The sequence below is a fragment of the Globicephala melas genome, chromosome 17 (genome assembly GCF_963455315.2).
Source record: "Globicephala melas chromosome 17, mGloMel1.2, whole genome shotgun sequence".
Taxonomy (NCBI): domain Eukaryota; kingdom Metazoa; phylum Chordata; class Mammalia; order Artiodactyla; family Delphinidae; genus Globicephala; species Globicephala melas.
In genome coordinates, this window is record NC_083330.1 from 61,834,859 (window position 1) to 61,857,450 (window position 22,592).

The 22,592-nt window shown below is 42.6% G+C and overlaps 1 protein-coding gene across 1 annotated transcript in view; it reads right to left on the bottom strand.

Annotated features, from left to right (window-relative positions):
• The window catches only part of SNTB1 (syntrophin beta 1), a 223,759-nt gene that overhangs the window by 67,914 nt on the left and 133,253 nt on the right, over nt 1-22,592 (bottom strand). The window contains exon 3 of the mRNA XM_030875696.3: nt 15,173-15,380. Coding sequence (XP_030731556.1) covers nt 15,173-15,380 — 208 coding nt within the window. The remainder of the gene's footprint in view (nt 1-15,172; nt 15,381-22,592) is intronic.

The following is a 22,592-nucleotide window of genomic DNA, read 5'->3' on the forward strand; positions in this document are numbered from 1 at the left end:
ACAGAACAGATGAGGGTTTTTCAGCACTTTATACAAGCATCTCAAAGCAACAGCTATTATTCCCCTAAAAGTTTACACTGAGACATATCTATTCCAGTTCAAAACATTCCACTGCTTTTGGATTTTTCTCACTTGCTTTTTAGTTAAAGAGAAGACCCAATTTGGGTTTTCAATAAGAAATAAACAATAGGAAGTCTGAATAGGAAGGTCTTATTATTAAATCTGGTAACCAAAAGTGGATAAAACTTCCACCGGTATGTACCAGTTGAAGGTCACTGCCCACTCAGGTCCAATTTTCAATAAGTCGTCTTTAAAAGAAAATTAAGCAAATTGGGCATTTTTCTGTGTCTCACAAAACCAGGTGGTGGTGAGAATTCAAGATGACAATGTACAGAAAAGTGCTTTTAAATTCTGAAGACCTACAGAAATGTCAGTTACTTTAATCTGCGAACTAGCCAGTGTCAAGCTTAACAAGAAACCACAAGTGGCATTCCTGTTCAAGTTAGGGAAAAGAAAATATCAGAATGCTTTCTATCCTCACTATTATATAACACTGCTAAGAAAGTACTATCAATCCAGCAAAATAAATAAAATAGGGTCATAAAAAAATTGGAAGACAGAGGTAAAATGATCATATTTGGGGGTTGAGATGACTCTATAACTGGAAAACCCAGGAGAAGCAATGGGAAAACTTACAAGTAACAGAAGAATACAAGTTGGCTAGGTACAACGTTAATACACAGAAATCACAGACTTCACATATACAGTCTGGAAAAGTGAAAACTGAACAGATCCTATGTATAGTAGCTAAAAGTAAATAAAAATAAGTACAAATCCATGTAAAGAAAATTAAAAAGAATAGACTAGAGGGATTCAAAGAAAATCTAAACCAATACTCAGTTCTTGAAAGGGACTCTTCATCATTATAAAGATGTTACTGTTCCCTAGAACCCATCATTTACATTTTCATTCTGGCAGTGGGAGACTAGCTATCTTGAAACACTTAAAAATGCTGGATAAAATCTAACACATATCCTTTTAAATGAATACCTCAAAATCTCAGGTGCAAGAAAAAAAGAGGGAACTGCAAAGCAATGGGTTGATGCTATGGCCAAGCTGGCGTAGAGAGGCTGGGGTAGACTGAAGGAGAGGTTACTGGTTTCCATAACCAAAACCAGGTTTCAGCACTCCTTGGGAATAGCGGGTTGCTGCCCAATGCCATGGCAGGCCATGCCTGCAAGGTGGGAAGTTGTAATTGCTGTCTATGGATAAATCTGAACCCTTGAAGGGCTTCACAGTTAGTGAAAGAATAGACAGAAAAAAATTTCCTTGACAACACCCTGTGATTTGAATAGGATAAAAGGCCTCCTCTGATCATTTATAACCACAGGCTATGGCCCACGAAGGTCTGGGGTCAGCATTTACACTGCCCACATGGTCCATGAAACCCCAAGCTGAGCAATTATCAAAAATGTTGACCTGAGCCACTGAACCTCTGGCTGCACCTGGCAGATCCTTCAAGATAAAGCTGTTCTGTAGGGACACAACTTTGACCCAGGCACTAAGTATTCCAATAATTAAGCCCCCGATGGAGATAAGTTTACAGTCCAAAATTTCACAACACATGATAAAAATCTTCCATGAGAATGGGTTAACAGACACATCATATAGGGTTATCAGAACACTAAGAACTTATGCTATAAGCTTAATTGTGTCTCCTCTAGTCCCCAAATTCACAGTCGAAGTCCTAACCCCTAGTACCTAAGAATGTGACTGTATTTGGAGATGCAGTCTTTGGAGAAGTAATTAAGTTAAATGAGATCATAAGGGGGGCGCTTAATCCAACATGACTTATTCTTTTAAAAAGAGGAGATTAGGAGACAGACACAAACAGAGGGAAGACCAAGTGAAGACACAGAGAAGACGGCCCATGAAGACACAGGGAGAAGACGGCTGTCTACAAGCCAAGGAGAGAGGCTTCAAGAGAAAGAAACTAACACTGTCAACACCTTGATCTCAAACTTGGAGCCTCTAGAAGTGTGAGAAAATAAATTTTCTGTCGTTTAAGCCACTTAGTCCGTGGTACTTTGTTACGGCAGCCCTAGCCAACTAACACAACTAACTATATACAGTAAAAGGACAGACACTAACATAGAAGTCTGTTAAAAATATTAGAAACCATAAACATGGAATAAGATGCTGAAAATAAGAAAAGAACTCCTGCTGAAAAAAACAAAAACAAAAGTGAAAAACACTAAAGAAGTACTTCATCAAGAAGGAAACTGAATTCCAAAGGAAGAAGTGGGGTGTAGAAAGCAATGATGAGCAAAGAGAGCAGTCAACTTGTATGCAAATCTAAGCAAGTGTCTGTTGTTGGATTTAAAAAGTGACCACTAATTTGGGGAATGTAAAACAAGATGGCAAATAAGACATTGAACAAAATAACATGTAGGACAGGAGTGGAGCAAAAGCTTCCTAAGATCCTTACATTTGGGGGAATGAGTTAGAGATATTAATTTTGTTTAGATTTTGTGAAGTCATATACACATATTGAAAATTAAAGGGAAACTACTAAAACAACAGATAAAGGCTATATAATTTACAAAATAAGTAGAGAGGGAAAATAAAAGAACAAAATAAAAACAATAAATCCACTAGCAGGCAAGAAAAAAAAAAAGAAACAGAAAAAGCGAAGATCCTAACATAGGAAGAACTCAGTGTAGAATTGCCTGCTTCCCTCTCGTGTAGTTCATGACCCAGTGTTCCTTAACCCTCGGGAAATAATGGGGTAGACCATGTGTACAGCTCCATGCTGGAGCATTTCTCCCACCAGTGACTTCTATGGGTGATCCAATGACCACCTACCAGCAACAGTCCAGCCAGCAGGCATCAGATGGGAGCAGGATGCCCTGAGTCATCAGAGGAGACTCTTGCTAAGATGTGAAGTTCCAACTCAACCTGCCTCCCCATCATCAAGGGAGTGTCTCTGGGGAGAGCTGCCCGCACTGCAGAGTCACCCTTGCAAAATCCATAATCAAATTAAAAGATGAATGGACAATAGTTTTTACAACAAGCACCCGTTAATTTTCAAAGAGAAAAATAAGTTTAAAAAAATCTCAGAAGCGAGTGAAAACGAATCATGTCACCCTCTCTCTCATTCTTCCTCTTTTTCTGCTTGGAAGGGAGAGAAGAGAAACGTGTGTCACTTTATCTAATATTCAACATGTCTCTGCGCACAGATATTCCAGCAGCGCTGGGCCACAGTTCTGCCTGATGTTTTCCAGGCTTTGTAGGAAATACTTGACAAATTGGCTTGATATACTCTGGAATCATAGCACAGACCTGATGCCTCTTGTGAAAATATGTAATCCCTAAGGGTACTGGAGATGAGACTTACTAAATTCATATTTTCCACCCAAATCTTTCCTTAGGGGCTCTCCATGAGGCTGGACCAATGTTCCTAGCCCACCTGATCTCAGATGTACCTAATTAATCACAGGAAGACTTATACTGTTATTTAATCCAACAGGATTGGTTTTTGCCTTGCACATTTTCTCTGTGGATCATGGTTTGATTTTGAAACTTCTCACTTTGTTGTTTCCTTTTTTGATCAGCTTATAAACTACCTGAGGACAGGGACTGTGTTTTGCATTTGTAGCCCACGTATGCCCTTGAGCAGGGCTGACCCTCCCGCAGGCAATTAACCTAACTTTGCTAAATTTTCTTGATAATGCTAAACAGAGCACTTAAGAAATTAATACTGGCTGTTATTAGTTTTATCCACCACTAAGCTTGGAAGTAATTAGACCTTGCTTCATGGTCACTCTTAGACACTTGCTGGCCAGTGACCAAAGAGTGGGGATGGGAGAGAAGCAGCAAAATCAAAAGTTATTAAATAGCAACTAGAAGCAGCAGGGGCAGGGGGGAGTCAATAAAGAAACTGGAATCATTATTTTAAATTATTTTAGAATATCTACAGGGTTTTTTTTTTAGTGCTTCCTATGGCAGTCTCTGCAGAAAATTAAATCAGAGAAAGAACAGTTACCTTTAGACATGAGGTGACAGGAAGCCAACTCACATAACTACCAAGAAGGCAGTGTCAGACACGTGGTGAATGTCCTGTGAGTTTGCTGGAAGTCCTATTAGGATTGGTTTTTTGTTTGTTTTTTTCTGTTTATTAGTGGGCTTGTTTGGCTGTCACCTAGAAGACATCTACTTCAAAGCTAGCTCAAATATTGTCTTTGTAGAGCCTTCCAGGTGTCCCTCCAAACAGTGAATCCCTGTTTTCATTTGACTTCATTCATATCCCCGCAGCACGTATCGTGGTGTCCATAGTCAACTGCTAAAATTTAACTCCAGCCCTGGACAGAGCACACTTGAGGAAAGCGATCATGTTTGTATCTCCACCCTGTATAGTGGTCCTAATAATAATAGCAATTTGTATGGAGCTCTACAGTTTACAAAGAGCTTACACATGCATCATTATTGCCTTTTTCAGGGTTGCATGTAAGAGTTCAGAGAAACTATCAGTGGTTTGCCCAAGACGAAGGAGCTTGTGTGAGCAGAGTGAGGGTCAAAACCGGGTCTTTTGGGCTTGGTGTCCACTGTTTATCCATGCCATCATAGCAGGTACTTTCTTATATAAACTTAATGCTTAATGGAAGCAGTGCAGTAAAGTGAAAAACCATTTACCTTTCTTTGCCTCAGTTTCCTCATCTGTAAAATAAGGCAGTTGGAACAAATTTAAGAGAGGTGCCTTGTTCAAAGTCAAATAACTGTCTTCTGTAGCATGGCTGAGTTTGTAATCAATTTTCTCAACTCCTTAACCAGTTCAATCCATTTGCCCTGAACTATAAGCCAGCAACAGTGCTAGGCGCTCTGGGTACCATACAAAACTAGGCACGATTCCTTCTTTGACATATTATGTCTCCCAGGATGTGCTGGTAGAAATTTTTGTGCACAACTGTCTTCTAAGGCCAGAGTGGCATGCCCTTTTGTACCTCCAACCTGCCATCTCCTGAAAAAACAAAAAAAACCAGACAACACAGCACTGCCTTGAAATGTCACCAATGTCCTTGCGGTCAGTGCCACGTGGCCATGCCTGAAGGTCTTAAATCTACTGTTACTCAACAGCAAGGCTGGAAGTCACTCAGCTTCCCTTTGGTAATAAAAGCTATTACCTGACTTTAAACATTTCAACTTTCCTCCCTACTTCACAGTTCACAGAGCACCCCTCTGATGCAGAAGGATTTTTTATTTAAGAGGAGATATAAGACATGTTTTTCCACCTCTTGATGGCTTATTACTTCCTGTAAGCTACGAAATGGTGATTCTGCAACACAGCTTTGCTAATTGCTCACGTCTGTTAAGATGTCAGTGCACTGGGTGTCTCGCTGCCCTCCTCCCAACTCCATCTCATGGCTCGTCTGGCATTAGCACTGCCAGAGCCTGGGTTAATATGTACGCCATGCAACTCATTAGTTGCACATTAGTATCAGAGCCAGGAATCAATATGATGAGGCCAACAATGTGTTGGAACTTGGGTCAGAGTCTCAGCTGAGGACTCCTCAAATGCAGAGGCCAGCAGCCCGGCGTGGGCTCCACAGCCCACACCGAACACATCGTGCTCCCAGGAGCCACTGGGGAGGACGACAAATATGGGGCCTCATTAAAAATTGAGGGGAGGAAAAAAATCCCTTTGCAGGACCCACGAGACTTCATGGTTATTCATTTGCCCTTCCACTAACATGAAGAATTTACTAGGATTATCACCTAAATAAGACAGTGCTGAACTGTCAAGTGCTATTATCATAGTTCCAGGAATCAAATGCCATGCATCAGGGATCCAAGTGAAAGTTTTAAGCATGTCTCTTTAAATCCAAATGTTACTTTTATCCTCTGAATAACATAAGCTGGTTTCAATCTAACGGAGGTAAAATTATTAAAGCATGTGTTTCTCTCCCATTCCCTCCTTCCTTCCTTCCTTCTTTCCTTCCTTCACTCCCTCCCTCCCTCCCTCCTTCCTTCCTTCCTGTTTCCTTCTTTCCTTCCTACCAACTTCCTCCTTAAATGGATATAGTAATAAATAGCTCTTTAAAACCTGTTCTTCCAGACTGGGGCCTCTCAGGTCATCCCCGTGATGCATCATTTGGCGCACAAATACTGCTCACACACCCCCTATCACCTTTTCCTGGAGGACAGCAAACCCCAGCAGGACCAGAAAAACTGTATCAGAAAAGAAAGGCTTCGTCAGGTCTCCAAATCCGTCATGTTTCAAAGTAATTATTTAATAGGACATTTTTGGGTAGGACTGTCTTGCTATTACTAAACAGTTTCCCTTTCTTTACGAGTAGAACAAGGAGGTAAAGACTCCCAGCAGTCGGTATGTTAGAGATGATTACCTGACCCTGCATGGATATTTAAAATTAGCTTGATTTTTGTAGGTCTGGTTTGAAGAAGAAAAAAACCCCAACACTCCCTGTTTAAAATTACGGTGCATGCAGTGCTCATATTTTCATAAAACCACTTAAAAACGAAAGGTCAAACTAATCATTCCAACACCGAGAATCGGCTTTCTTGTCAGCACGGTTCAAAGAGTAGCTTTTATTTTCAACGATCACACCTTTTTTGGGCAGAATCCCAATAAGCACTTTTCACCATGACAACCACGAGGCGTGCACAACATCTCCGATTGTGCCTGTGTTCTTTCTGAAAGGGAATGTGTTCCTGCAGAGCAAGGATGTCCCCACCTCTAAACTGGGCACACAGCCTCATGCTCACTCACTGAGAGAACAGAACTCGACTCTGCTCTGGTAGTTAGATGGAGTAGAATCAGTGAGTTCTCAGGAATGTCAAAGGAAACGAAGATGAAATCACTATGAAGCATGAAGCAAATATTTAATTCTACATATGGTCTGAACGTTTCCCTGAAATTCATATGCTGAAAACTAACGGACAAGGTGATGGTATTATGGGGTTGGGCTTTGGGGGAAGTGATTAGGTTGTAAGGACATGGAATCTACATGAATGGAATCCATGCCTTACAAAAGATATTCCAGAGAGGTCCCTGACCCCTTGCCCTTTCCCCCATCTGAAGACACAACAAGAAGTCTGCAGTCCAGAAGACAGCCCTCACCTGACTATGCTGGCACCTTGATCTTGGACTTCCAGCCTCCAGAGCTGTGAGAAATAAATTTCTGTTGTTTATAAGCTACCCAGTCTATAGTGTTTTGTTAAAGCAGCCCAAACAAAACAATTGTTTATTTATTTATTTTGGTCTGTTTGGGTCTTTGTTGCTGTGCACGGGTGAGTAGGGGCTGCTCTTCGTTGCTGTGCTCAGGCTCCTCACTGCGGTGGCTTCTCTTCTTGTGGAGCACGGGCTCTAGGCGCATGGGCTCAGTAGTTGTGGCTCACGGGCTCTAGAGTTCAGGCTCAGTAGTTGTGGCGCACAGGCTTAGTTGCTCCGCGGCATGTGGGATCTTCCCAGGCTAGGGCTCGAACCCGTGTCCCCTGCATTGGCAGGTGGATTCTTAACCACTGCACCACCAGGGAAGTCCAAGACAATTGTTTATTATAACTGGTGTGCTTCCTGGAGTTGGGACACCAAGGAAGAACACTTCTACGAGAGAGACAGTGGAGTGTTCACTTCTAAATCTATTTTGGTACAATACACAAAGCCCTAGGCTATATTTCATAAAAAGCAATATGCTACAGCACTCAAAGGTTTTTTAAAAAAAAGATAGTCCTGAAACAAAACAGAGGAGATGGCAGCGTGGGAAGATGCAGAGTTAGTGTCTCCCTACAACTAGGGCGCCTGCCTGCCGCTGGTGGAGAACTCTGACACCCAAGGAGATGGAAGGAACCCCAAGGTGAACTGGTAGGATGTAGGGGGACTGAGGGGGAAGAAGTGGAGGCCAGACAGGCTCGGCGCCCCTGAGATGGGGAGATCAGGAGAGGCAGGCGGGAGGGACTCTCCGGGAGGAGAGGGAGAGGAGCGGAGGGCGATCACCTGGCCCACTTGGGCTGGGGAGCCTGCTGAGCTCCCAGGCCGCTCCCCTGCCCTCCAAGGTTCCCCCTTCCCCACCGGCCGTACTGGTCCTGGGGGCATAGGAGGGAGGCCAGGGAGATCTGGAGAGGCAGGTGGGAGGGGCCCTCCCAGACCCCAGACCAGAGGAGCAGGAGAGGAGAGGAGGGCGTTTGCCCCGCCCACTCAAGCCCAGGAAGCCTGCTGGGCTCCCAGGTGAGGTCCCCTGTCCTCTGAGACCAGGGTGGGGGGCATGGCTGGGCCCCTTCTGTTCCTTCAGCCTAAGCCCTACCCCCCACAGGCCCCAGGGCCTTTCTAGCCCTGTGGGTCCTGAGCATTGGCCCCTCCCACTGCCCAAACCTCGCCACTGCTTAGGCCCCGCCCTCCACAGCCAAGGCCTCCCCATCCCACCCCTTTTTTTCTTTTCCCTCCTCTTTTTTAATGTTGTGGTACTGATGTACGTTCCAGTTGTTGATTCATCTATATTTTTATTTTTATATTCTTCCTAACATACCTGTTAGTTTCCTAGTCTAATTCTGTTTTTTACTTTGTTATTTTTGTTTGTTTGTTTATGCGGCCTCAGGCAGCTTGCGGGATCTTGGGTCACGAGCCTGGGGTCTGGCCAAAGCTCCTGTGGTGGGAGCTCCGAGTCTGAACCACTGTACTAACAGAGAACCTCAGGCTCCAGGGAATATTCATCAGAGTGAGGTCTCATGGAGTCCCTCATCTCAGCACCAAGACCCAGCTCTACCCAATAGCCCACAAACCCCAGTGTTGGAAGCCTCAGGCCAAACAGCCAGTAAGACAGGAACACAATGCCACTCATAAAAACAAAAATGAGATGGCAAAAAAATATGTCACAGATGAAGGAGAAAGGTAAAAACATATGAGACCAAATAACTGAAGAGGAAATAGGCAATCTACCTGAAAAAGAATTAGAGTAACGATAGTAGAGATGATCCAGAATCTCGGAAACAGAATGGAGGCACGATTGAGAAAATCCAAGAAATGTTTGACAAAGATCTAGAAGAACTAAAGACCAAACAAACAGAGATGAACAACACACACAGCATCGGCCTTGCTTTGCATGTTTCCAACATCTATGAATTCCAATTATCATGGTTTAATGAAATAATCCCAGTCTCTCAACAACATGGTTCAGATTTCAGTTACCATGGTGTATTAGCCTCTGAGCCATACAGTAAGTCAATATTTTGCTGAAAGGACCAGTGCAAATCCTTTTTACTGCATTTAATAGACAATGTGTGTGTGTGTGTGTGTGTGTGTACACAAATTATATTTGTGTGTGTGTGTGTATTCTAGTGTTCCTCTAACCTATCCTACCAAAGATAATTTCAGTCTTTGTAGGACAGGAGAGAAAAGATTTTAGTAAGTGTTGCTCTGTCGTGGTATGTAAATTCCCTCTGCTGTGGAATGAATGTTTCTGTCCTCCTCAAATTTATATGTTGAAGCCCTAATGTGATGGTATCAGGAGGTGGGGCCTTTGTGAAGTGATTAAGTCACGAGGGTGGAGCCCCCAAGATAGGATTAGTGTCCTTATAAGAAGACAGCTAGCCCTTTCTCTCTCTCTGCCACTTGAGGATACAGAAGAGAACTGTCTATAAATCATGAAGAGGGTCTTCACTAGAACTCAACCATGCTGGTACCCTGATCTTGGACTTCCAGCCTCCAGAACTGTGAGAAATAAATATCTGTTGTTTATAAACCACCCAGTCTCTGGTACTTTGTGATAGCCCGAACTGACAAAGACACCCTTTATTTTCATAAAGGCAAACGAAGGATTTGAGTTATTTTGATACGTCTCTTAGTTCTGAAACTGTGCTTTTGGTATGTAGTGGTGCTCTGACACGGGGTTCTGGGGGGGTCTCACTCATATGGACACTTGTTCCCTGGGTCCCTTATTAGCTCAGCTTAGTGGAGAGTTCTGAGCTGTGGAGTTAGAAAGAGGGGTTCAGACTCTGGCTCTGCCACTTTCTAGAGGAGTGATCTTAGAAAAGTTTCTTAACTTCTCCAAGTTTGCCTCCTAGGATAGGGATTATTTCAAGCACATTGCCTGAGACAAACTAGGCACATAATAAATACTAATTACCAGCTTCATCTCTTCCAACAACACCCTGGGGAGGCACAGCTCTATAAAACTGACCATATGAAGGAAACTAGTGGAAATGAGGAAAGCTGAGAATTGAACTTGCATCTCAGAGCTACGAATGGGGTATTTTTTTTTAATTGTGTTGTGTTTTTAATCTGACAAGAAATGTTTGCAAACTGAGATAACAAGGTAAAGCAAAGACAGTAACCTACAAACTGAGCACAAAACAGAATTTAACAATTCTGCCATATCCCTGTTTATTATTGTTTTCTTAAGTAGTGAGAGAGTCACAACTTTATTTTTTTTCTATTTATTTTTTCTTTATTATTCCTTATTTTATTCTCTTTTTTTTTTTTTTTTTTTTTTTGGCGGTACACGGGCCTCTCACTGTTGTGGCCTCTCCCGTTGCAGAGCACAGACTCCGGACGCGCAGGCTCAGCGGCCATGGCTCATGGGCCTAGCCGCTCCGCGGCACGTGGGACCCTCCCGAACCGGGGCACGAACCCGTGTCCCCTGCATCGGCAGGGGGACTCTCAACCCCTGCGCCACCAGGGAAGCCCTATATTCTCTCTTTCTTTTTCTCTTGTCTGAAATTGGACCATTGAAAACACCTCAATAATTACTGTAAGAAGATTAACTGAAGAAAGATGATTGAAAAAACTTGTTTGGAGCATAATGCATTTTTATTGTTAAGGGTAGGGATGAGCATTTATGGGCCTTTTGGGGCAACTGGGGCTTTGCAAAGAGTTAAAAGGCTTGAGACTAATATGATCACAGGAAAGACTTTATATTGGTGCACCTGGCCCATCTACAGGTGAGGGCACTCACAGGGGAAAGCAGTCCAGGACCTGTCACTGTGGTGTCGGTTCACAGGACCGAGGACACCAAGGAGACAAGGAATACAGCCGCACTCAAAGGCGACTGCAGAGCTGACCTTGATTCTGTAGAGAGTTCAGGGCATGGCTGCCAGAATTCAAGGAAAGAGTTAAATTGATCGCCATGAATGAGCTGCACTGGATTCTTTTAAAAATTAAAAATTATGTCACAGCACTGTCCCATTCACTAATTATTCCTGTATCTTGACTTAAAGTGTGACCATAAATAAACCACCTTCCATTTTCTAGGTCCCAGAGTTCAGGCTACTGTAACACATTACCACAGACTGGGTGGCTTAAAGAACAAACATTTATTTCTCACGGCTCTGGAGCCTGGAAGCCCAAGATCAGGGTGTCAGCCTGGGGTTCTAGGGAGGGCTCTCTTCCTGGCTTAGAGAAGTCTACCTGCTTGCTGTATCTTCACGTGGTAGAGAGAGAGCGCTCTGGTGTCTTCATCCCTTATAAGGGCGCCAATCCCATCATGGAGCTCTCCATCCTCATGACTTCATCTAAACCTCATTACCTCTCAAAGCCTCCACCCCCAAATTCCATTACATTAGGGATTAGGGTTTCAACTTACGAATTCTGGGGAGACACGTTCAGTCCATAGAGGTCACTTCTAAGTTCCCTTCTCTCTGATTTTCTACATGAAGATTTCCTATTGCTGCCAAATCAAATTCAAACCATCTGTCCAGCTTTCAAGATCTTCCATAATTGGGTGCCATCCAAGGTAACAGATTTGCTTACCGCCTTCCTTCAGGATGACCCCACTTCCCTTTAGACCAGTCTCTGGTCTGCTCTCCCTACAAACTCCACTTTTTTCTCATTCTCATTCTCCTCTCTTGGAGTGTACTGAACTCTCCCCATTGACTCAAGACCTAAGCATTTCTTAGGAGACATTCTTCTAGTCCCTGGACCATCTCACAATGAAGAATAACGTTAAATATAAAGTTTTCCTTCTGTGTAGTGTAGAGGAAGTTTTAGGGTTTGCACTGAATAGGATTTTAGAAGGGAAAATGTTGCTTCATATTGTTTTAGTTCATGTAAATGCGTTTTAAAAACTTGAAATTGAATAATATGTACAGACCTTGTCCTAGAGCTACTGTTATTAATCCAAAAAAATCAAAGATCGACAGTATAGGAAAAGACAAAGGATATCAATTTAAGGTAAATTACAGCTGAATATATATAGGATCATACTTTATATCTTTACAAATACCAAGTGAATTCTCTGATATTTGTGATAATATAAGAAAGCCACAGTATTAAGGATTTGCCATTCATTCTAACATTTTGCTAAAAACCATTCATATGTCTACACACTAGGATTCAGTATTAAATATTTATTCAAAAAATTCCAGTTTGCATTTGCTCCCTTGGACTTGATCTATGGTAATCTTTTAAGAAGTTCTGAAGATGAAAGCAATAAAAGACATCCTTGCCTCTGATAATTATCCATGATAACTCATTACTGATTGCTCTTATGGATAAAGCGCATACTACAATTTAAAGAAACATCTGTAATGATGATCTGAAATTACATCAAAAGAATAAGAATATTCTAAAAGCAGAAAGCTTTTTATGCACCTTTATGACTGCTCCACAGGAATGCTTAACGTGTCTACTGATAATCTGGGATAAGCAAAAGGCATAAGCAGACAATTTATAAGTGAGAAAATGGAACCTTTGGAAAAAATGTCAAGATCACTACTAATGACACAATATCATTTTTCAACTATCCAGAGAGTAATGGTTTTAAATGTAGTTGGTATTAAAAGAGATGAGAGAAAAGTAGCTTCTAGAGTTGAGACCATCTCAGTTACTTGCAAGGTAGAGGGATGTGTGTTGGACAGCCTCCTTTTGCCCCTAGATCCATGCTCCATCCTTTTCTGCCCTGGTCGGAGCCCTGGGAGTCTGACCCTAACAGAGCCTCAGTGGGGTTCTCTTGCCTCTGGCTTCCGATCAGCCTCAGCCAATGGGAGACACCGCAGGAGATCGGCAGGCAGGGATTGGCAGGCAGGGATCGGCAGGGGTTGTGTTTCTCTCCCGAAGACCATAGCTCTTAATGGATGCCTTTTTCTATAGCTACAAGTCTTGCTGGTTTCAGGTAACTGCTCCCGTTCCTGGCCATTTCAGGTTAAAGGATGGCAGTGACCTCTAACTGTTGAGCTCTGGAGTGCTTCTCCATCCCTTACTGGTTTTCCTTGCCTCGGCCACACCTTATAAATTATTGCTATGTTAAATCCCTTCCAATCATCCCTTTTGAGTTTGCCATCCACCTCCTGCTGGATCCTAAAGTATGCAGTACACTTCCACGTCCATTCCGGACCCTAAAAAAGTGAGGACACTTTTCATCCCAATCAACTCCTCCCCTTTTCCTTCTATAGTGAATGTCTATTGTTTTCGCTTTCCCAGAACCCATTCAGTCTTTTCCTTGCACAGCGGCCTAACTTTCCATGGGAGAACCACCTCCCTTCAACAAACGGGGCACATGGTTTGGGTCAGGCTGATCTTAGGACTTCTGTGGGAACTGACGAGAGCAAAGAGGTTTCTATTCACTGAAATAGCCACAGCTACAAAAACAAATCAAAACAAAACCGCCCCCACGAGCCTGAAACTCTTAGGCCAAGTAAAGGGGGCTTGCTAGGGTATAAACCAACAAAGTGGACAGGGTACAAAGAGATGGAGAGGCAGGTCTATTATTATTATTTGAGTCCCTGGATCCCACCATGCCTGAAGCTTACCCTTGGACACTGCAGTTTTCAGAAGTGGTAGGTCCCCTTTCATGCTCAAGCTGAGCTGAGCTTTCTGTCACTTGCAACTGAAAGATCCCTGACTAACGAGACTACTCCTAATAAAAACACATACATTTGGAGAGAGTAAAAAGCGGAGAGGGTTAGAGAACGACTTCTGAAATGCTATCATCCAGACCTGCAGTGTTGTTTTCGTCAGGAATCCCCACACACGGTGTCATGAGAGACTACCTGTGGTTTTTGTTTATTACGATCTTGGTGCCACCACAACCTGCACTGTCCCTTTAGTCCTTTGAAACCTGTGAGAGATGGGACAATACCAAACCAAACAGCCCACTTTGTGTTGAACTTTGTGGCTGAGACCCACACATGAACTGATGCGAACAAAGAACAATGGTGGAAAACTGCCGAATGCTGTGTTCAAGTATTATTTTCAGTTGCCATTGGACTGGGTCTTCTCAGATGACATGATTCACTGGCAGGAAAGCTGTTATTGCAACAATCATTATTCCCATTTACCACCTATTAGAATGTGAGTCACTGGGAGGTCAGACTGTCACCAAAGCCCAGTGTTCTTGAGCACTGAAGGTCAAGTTCAAGGGACAGCAATCAGATGTAAGGGCAATGGCAAAGGTTGAATCCTTTGAAATCAAGAGGAGCGTTAACTCCCAGGAGATTGCTGCAGTGAGTTTTACTATCTTCAACGTATCACACCACTTGGGAAAAGAAGTCAAAGTGACAGTGTTACCATGACCCTAGGTCCCTTCCACAGCAGCTGTCCTCCCTGGGGAAAGACATTAAGCATTTTTTCATATTTATACACCTCTCCCCAGTCCTGCCTAGCACCATGCCTAGCACAAAATAGGTGCTCATAAATGATGACACATTCAGAGCCTGCTGGCTTAAGAATACAACTTAAAGATAATATATAAGAGTCAGCATGGAGTAGCTGCTTAAGAAATCCTTGCTGTTATTATCATTGTTATTATTTGTAAATGCGTCGATGTTAACCAGCAGGTCCATCAGACCCCACACGAACCCTCTTTTAAGCAACAATTTCAACTTCCTTCCCTCCCAAGGAGACAGCTGTGTTGTGAGTCTGAGTTATTTCCCCTGCCCTTCCTGTGTACATGTGAGAATCAGACTCTCCGGTCACTTTCTCACTCATTCATCCATGCAACAGACAATTAGTGACCACCTGCATTTTGCCACATATTGGACCGTCTGTGGGGAATCAAGGTTGCTGAAGACACAGCCCCTGCATAATGCAACGGAAAATCTGCTGGAGACAGACGAGAAATCCCAATGAGAGAATCAGCCTGTGGAATGAGGTACCTGACTTCAGTGGTTGCAGCAAGTGCTGGGAAAGCCTGGGGAAAATGCCTACGACGGGGGGGAACGTTTTCCCTACCTTTTCTGCAAGCCAGCCAAGATGCCTGATCTCCCGGCTCCCAGCAATGCCCGTCTTCCCCAGCTGCTCTCGGACCTCGGTGATCACTCGGGTGAGCAGGTCACTGACGTTGCCATGGATGGCAGTGAACCAGGCCTGGGCAGTGGCTGAGTCCTTGCTTCTCAGGATCACCGTGTGCTTAGCATCTGGAGAGTGGATTTCAAGCTGCCTAGAGAAGCAAAGAGAGAAGCGTTGGAAGGTTCCCTGGCAGATCATGCTTCCTAAGTCCTGGGCCTCAAAGGTGAACTAATTCTTTGTTTTCTTTTCCTATTATACATTTTATTTTAATTTTTAGCTTTTCAATTAAGATTTTTGATTTTATTTTTCAATTGAACAAAAGATTCTTTATAGTGCTTTACAATTTTCAAAAGTTTCACACAGATGAGAGTTCATATAATTCCGTAATAACCTTTTTCCCCACCTCCTACCTCTATATTGCCTCTCCCCGCTAAGTTGAACTAATTCTTTACTCTTACTTTTAACTTGTTTCCCATGGTTTACCTTAATGCCCCCATCATTCATTCATTCATTCATTCACTCACTCATCCATTCATCTACAAACACTGACTGTACGCAGGCATTGGTCGAGGTACTGGGGGCCTAGCTATCCAATCATCCAATCACCTGAATTAACGATGTCTGGTTTTCCTGTTACTCAGCTGAGTGGGTTTTTAGTAGTATCGTATTAAGACTTCCAAACTGTGAGCTGATATTAATTTACCTTACCTCTCAATCCACAGAGGATTTTAACAATATACTCACAACCTAGCTGCTGCTGGTGGGAAGTAGATTGAAATATCTACCCACTTGCTTAATCCTACTGCTAGGGTTAATTGTGAATTAGCATCAAAGACAACCAAACTGCACTCTTTAAGAATCCTGTCTGTGGCTCATTTCCCTACCACTTAATACTTGGACAAGTGTAGTGCAGGAGTGAGTTGGCCGAGGAGAGGGTAACAGTGGGGAGAGAGATGCACGAAAAGTGTTGTTTATTTATTTTTTTTGGCTGCATTATGCAGCTTGCAGGATCTTAGTTCTCCGACCAGGGATCGAACCTGGGTTCCCGGCAGTAGACGCACGGAGTCCTAACCACTGGACCACCAGGGGAATTCCCAAAAGTGTTATATTTAAGTCAAATACCAAAGTTTATGCCAGAACTCCAAAGGGATCACCTGAGATTCAGAGTGAGATCTACATACTGTAATTATGGTAAAAGGCAGAAATTCTAGACAAATCCTTTTAGTTTCTAAATTTTGTTTTGAAATACTTACAGATTTACATGGCATTGCAAAATTAAGACAGAGAGCTTCAGTATACCCTTTACCCAGTTTACTCCGAGGTTTCTATTTTACATAACTCTCCCCCCACTCACCCCTCACAGTCACAAATGCTGCCCTCCCCTCCACCATCCCAAGTCCCTGGCAACCATTAACCTGTTCTCCACATCTATAATTTTTAGACAGATAATTTTTATTGCAGAGAGAAAAGCATACATTTTATTTATTCATTCATGTATGTATACATGCAAATAAATAACATTTCTTCACTCATGTTTGCATTAGAAAGCTACAGGGATTGGGAAATTCAAAACTAAATGAAATGATCCATGTATCAATTTCCCTTCATCCCTCAATAATTATGCTAACATTAACTGAGTATTTACTATGTGTCAGGCAAAAATTTAAACCCTTTTATATTATTTTTTATAATTTTTGTAATATCCCTATGACTCATATTATTTACCTCATTTAACAGGATAAAAAAAAACACAAAAACTAAAGTTTGGAGGGACAAAGAAAGAACTGACTCAAGGCCACAACGTTGGTGATACTGGGATTCAACCCATGATGCTGAGGCTCAAAAGACCATGAATTTAAATACTGACTTACAATGCCTCTCCTTTTAGACTGGATGGCATCCAATAAGGGAGCATCCATTGTCTTCTACAGCTGTCTCAAGGCATCAGCACCAACAAATATGCCCAACAGTGTCCTACTTAGCTCCTAAATTTAAAATAACGGTTTTGCAGATCACCAGAAAATTAGAAGTCCCAGTGTAACCTGGCCTCATTTACATTTGAAACCAACATTTTAGAGTGAGTAAACCTTTTCTACCCGTAAACTTAAATGATAGAAAAAGAATTATTTAAAAAGTAGAATATCTCTAGGGGAGTTTTAGCAACAATTAGCGGATTCTTTTCGGTAAGAAATTTGCAAAACAAGTCTTCTCGCTAAGACTTCAAAGGTTTTATGTGATGAAACGGGGAATTTTTTAGGTGACATGTGTTCTTACCCAGAAGAAAATACTCTCATGCCTCTTAGGCACTTTTCAAAGAAATGGGTGGTCAATCTAGGGTGAGTTTTCCTTCCCTCCCAAAGTTCTCAGTAAACTTGAGTAGCCAAACACAAACTAGGATTCTCCAAAAACATTACTGAGAGCTCAACTTGCTTTTCAAATTATTCTATCAATATCCATTATTCTAGGAATTTAAAACATGCAAATATTTCTCTTAGAATATTTTCCTTTGAAGACCTGGATTTTTTTTTCTTAATGACAGTTTGGGAAGCAGCCACTAGCCAGGTACCACACACACACACACACACACGCGCGTACAAAAATGATGCCAGCAAGAAAGAAAGAAAGAATAATTTCTTTGTTGGGTTGCCAGCGTAACCAGAGGAAAGCTGGCCTATACACAGAGGTCCAGGCTAGTGGAGGCCCATTTTCCCCAGATTTTGACAGCATTTATCATTACTATTAATTTTTAAGTAAGCTTTTAAAGCGTAACATATAGAAAAGTGCACAGATGGTAAATGTATTTTCACAAAGGGAACACATTCCTGTAACCACCACTCAGATGAAGAAACAGAATATTACAAGTATCCCAGACGTCACCTCACACGCCCTTTCCAGTTATTTTCCCCTCAAATAACCACCAGCAGAATTTCTGTCACCGTGGATGACTTGTTTCAGGCAAAATGGGTGAGGTTTTGTTTGCCTGTTTTCATTTGTTGTTGTTGTTGCCTGCACTGCAGGGGGGATTTTGGACTGTTTTTGAGGCAAAGTTTAAATACCAGGTCCTATGCCTGTTTAGTGGTGGTTCTCAAAGTGTGACCACAGGCCAGCAGCAGCAGAATCAGCTGGGAACTTATTAGAAATATAAATTCTCAACTCGTACCTGGACCCACTGAATTAGGAATTCTGGGAGTGAGGCCCAGCGATCCCCCTCCAGGTAACTCTGACACAATTTCAGTTTGAGAAGGGTGCTCTATGGGGTCCTAAGAAAAAAGCATTGAGCTTGGTTGTTTGCCAGGGTCCCCAGTGGCTGAAGTGAACATGCTGAAAAGTGAACTGACCTCACCCCGCCCCATCAGTCTCAAAGAAGGAACAGAGGGGATACAGAATAGAGAGGCTTGTGGCTTTTTATAGTCAAAAAAAGAAGGCAGCAGAAGTTCTCCATCAAAAGTATTCTTCAGGAATCCCTGAGTAGTTTTCTTTTTCTTTTTTAATCATTTAATTAAATGCAGATGTTTGGGGCTTCCCTGGTGGTGCAGTGGTTGGGGGTCCGCCTGCCGATGCAGGGGACCAGGGTTCGTGCCCCGGTCCGGGAGGATCCCGCGTGCCGCGGGGTGGCTGGGCCCGTGGGCCATGGCTGCTGGGCCTGCGCGTCCGGAGCCTGTGCTCCGCGACGGGAGAGGCCACGGCGGTGAGAGGCCCACGTACCGCAAAAACAAAAACAAAACAAAACAAAACAAAAAAATACAGATGTTTGGACCCCATCCCAGACCTATTAAGAATTTCTAGAGGTTGAGGCCTGGGTAAATGCTTTACATGTTCCACAAATTATATAGATTAAGGATCATGGCAGGCCTTTCTGAGCTCAAGCTCAAACCACCCCCCAAAGAGCTATGCCCGTAGGGGATTGTCACCAGAAGGGCAACACAACAGAGGGCTCTTGGAAAGTGTATTAGTAATCCACTGCTAAGTAACAAATCCCCCCAGAATTAAGTGGCTTAAGACTCCAAACTTTTGGGACTTCCCTGGCAGTCCAGTGGTTAAGACTTTGCCTTCCAATGCAGGGGGTGTGGGTTTCATCCCTGGTCTGGGAGCTAAGATCCCACATGCCTCGGGGCCAAAAAACCAAAACAGAAGCAATACTGTAACAAATACAATAAAAGACTTTAAAAAATAGTCCACATCAAAAAAAAAAAAAAAACTCCACACTTTTGTTATCTCACAAAAGTTGCTTGAGTGTCTTCATGACGTGGTAGCTGGTTTCCCCCAGAGAGCAAGAAGAAACTACTATTCCTTTTATCACCTGGTTTCCAAAGTCATATACCATCAGTTCTGTTTCATTCTTTCTTTTTTTTCTTTTTGATTTGAATTTTATTTTATTTATTTATTTTTATACAGCAGGTTCTTATTAGTTATCTATTTTATACATATTAGTGTATATATGTCTGATTCATTCTTTGTGTTGGAAGTAAGGCACTAAGTCCAACGCACACTCACGAGGAAGAGTTAGGCTTCACTTCTTAAAGGGAAGAGAATCAAAGGATTTGGGGACATATCTTAAAACCACCACAGACAGGCCTTGGATGAAGTAAGGCTCTGGAGAGTCTGTCCTGAATGTAAAGGGCGAGTGTTCGGGGTTGTGAATCAACAGCCTAGGAAGGGCTTACAGATCTGAGTGAAGAGGGAGACCATTCTTTCTGACAAAGCTGCAGCTCTGTCAGCTTTATAGATTCTGTAAAGAGACAGAACGTGACTCAAGAGAGGGGTCAGTGTCAACAGGGCGATGAGAAAGAGCCTTTCACTGACAGCATACGGGAGCAGCATGAAATCACCAAAAAATGATAGTGGGTGAAGAATTGTTGGCTCGTCTGGCACAGAAATGATGTCAATTATTTGTGCAATGAATAAATGAAAGAATTCAGTGATCCACATTCACTCCTCCCTAAACCCAAAGGGGAAGGAGGAAGAAGAGTACAACCTTTCCTTTTAATACCAATGTACTCTACACGCTAAAGCAAACAAGTAGCTGGTAGCACGAAAGTCCCCAGAACTTCCGAGAGACAACTCAAGATTCTGGTCAAGGTCATGGAGTGACTATGCATATATATGGTTACTTGTCACACTACCTAGCACAAATCTCAAACACACACACTTTGGCTTAATTTGTCATTTAATATTATTTTGCCAAAATGTAAATGTACCAGGTGCAATGCATGTCTTGGAGTATAAGGAGAGAAAGAAATCCTATTCCTGGGCTGGCTGTGCGGTAGTTTTTTCAGTAGCCCATTTTTAAAGAAAACGATTCAAACCCACATGTGTCAGGAAGTAGTTGTTAAGCATATAGATTTTGGGGTTCAGGCTGACTTTAAACTTGTTGGCTGTGAGCCAAATTCCTTAACCTCCCTAAGCTTCAATTTTCTTATCCGTAAGATGGCTCAATCTTGCCTCTCAAGATCATTGAAAAGACGAAAATGAGATAACATATGCATGGGATATCACAGTGCCAAGCTAATCTTGATCAATTCTGGTTTGTATTCTGGTTTACAATGAAGAGTCTTCCCAATTTGCGTACAAGAGGATGGTAGTGGTCCCATGAGGCGAGGAAGAGTCCTCCAGGGGCCCTGAGACTCTTTTTCAGAGTACTTGGACTTGAAAAATGCAAGCCCCAGGAGAAACTAAAAAGTTATACAAGGGCTATTTCTAACATCTTGGGATGGAAAAAAAATAACTTTGGGGAGAGATGCATGAGTTTCTTGAGAGATACTGGAAGATTTGGGGCAAACCTGATTCTACATTATCCCTTATCCCAACTTCCTAATTTGTTCCACCTAAAAGGACTTTATGAGGTTTATGTTGAGTTTTAGCCATAACTAGAGCTACAACTATCTGTTGAAGTCCTTTTGCTTTCTGAACTGCCTGAGCTAACGAGTGACTCTGGGGGTGAAAAGAGATGTGGAATGGTTTCATCTTACTGAAGTATTTTGCTGACAACCTACCCCAAAAGAACCATTTTGTAGGGTCAAATATTTCAGGCAACTCATTCTTTAAAAAGGCACTTTCAACTCTGATAATTACCTCATCCATTTTTAAAGGAGAGATAAAGATGAGGAAATAAAGTAGGAAGAGGGGAGGCGGCCGGGGTGGGGGGAGAAAGAAAAGAAAAGCTCAGGGGTGGAAAAATAACTAGGTGGTGTGTAAAAATGGCACTGTGGTTGGGTGGCTGAAGTCATGAGAGTCAGAGAACCAAAAAACGTCTGATACAGTGGACGTGAAAAATGCACAGGGCCGACAGTGAGAGCAGTATCATACCATTAATGTAAAAATGATCCATAGAAATGTTTGTAAGTGTGGAGACTATGCCTGGAGAGGTGTACAGGTAGGTTCAGTTAGGAGGGAAATGGAGTGACAGGACAAGATAAGAAGGGAAACTTCCTCTTTTTTAAAAAATTTTAAAAAAATTTTATTTCCAAAAAAATAGTTCTATGCTAGACTTTACATATGGAGACATAAACATATACACATTTAATAACAGAAGAGGTACAATAGTCCCCCAAAGCCAGGTTCTGTAATCGAAGCCATTATCTTCACAATAGAGATAGCATCAAACTATGTTTGCAAGCCACATAAAAACACAGCCACATTATAAAAACTGTCTTATTGGCCCGCCTGAATACAAATGCCAACAAGCAACTGAGAACACAATCAATCCTTGCAGAATGTTAGAACCAAAATGAATCAGCAAACCCACTCACTTAAGAAGGGAAACTTTCACAGTATAACTCTGTATTTTCTGAATTTTGTTCCATGTGTACCCACTGTGTATTCACTGTATTTGAACAGAAGAGGAGGAGGGGGGAGGGGAGGGGAGGGGGAGGAGCCAGACTGGCCTGTTGGTTAAAACAACATTGTCCCAAAGCCCAAGCTCTGTCATTTATAAACTATGCTTCCTATGGACATCTGTGGTTCTGTCTGCCCAGTTTCTACTCCCCCCCTTTCTGGTAACAGGCTTTACCTCCATTCTCAGTTTATGTGATTTGGGGGCTTGATGGGTTAAAGGTTGTAGGCGTGATGCAATTTGGCCAAGGAGAGCCAGGCCCAGGATTTCTTCAGGAGTCGTCGTTAAGATGATGTTTTTCTCTCATCATATATACAGAGGGAACAGTTATAATCATGGATCTGCTGATGGCCATCTGGCCATCAAGAGGGGTGGTCTGCCTGCAGATGAAGCCAATACAGAGGAAAGCAGAGCTGAAAGATGAGAGACCTGGATCCAGCCGTACCTGACACTCAGCATATCCTTGTATTTTCTTCCATGTTCCCCTTCTGCAGAAGCCAGTTTGAGCTGTGTAATTTTCAAACACAACTA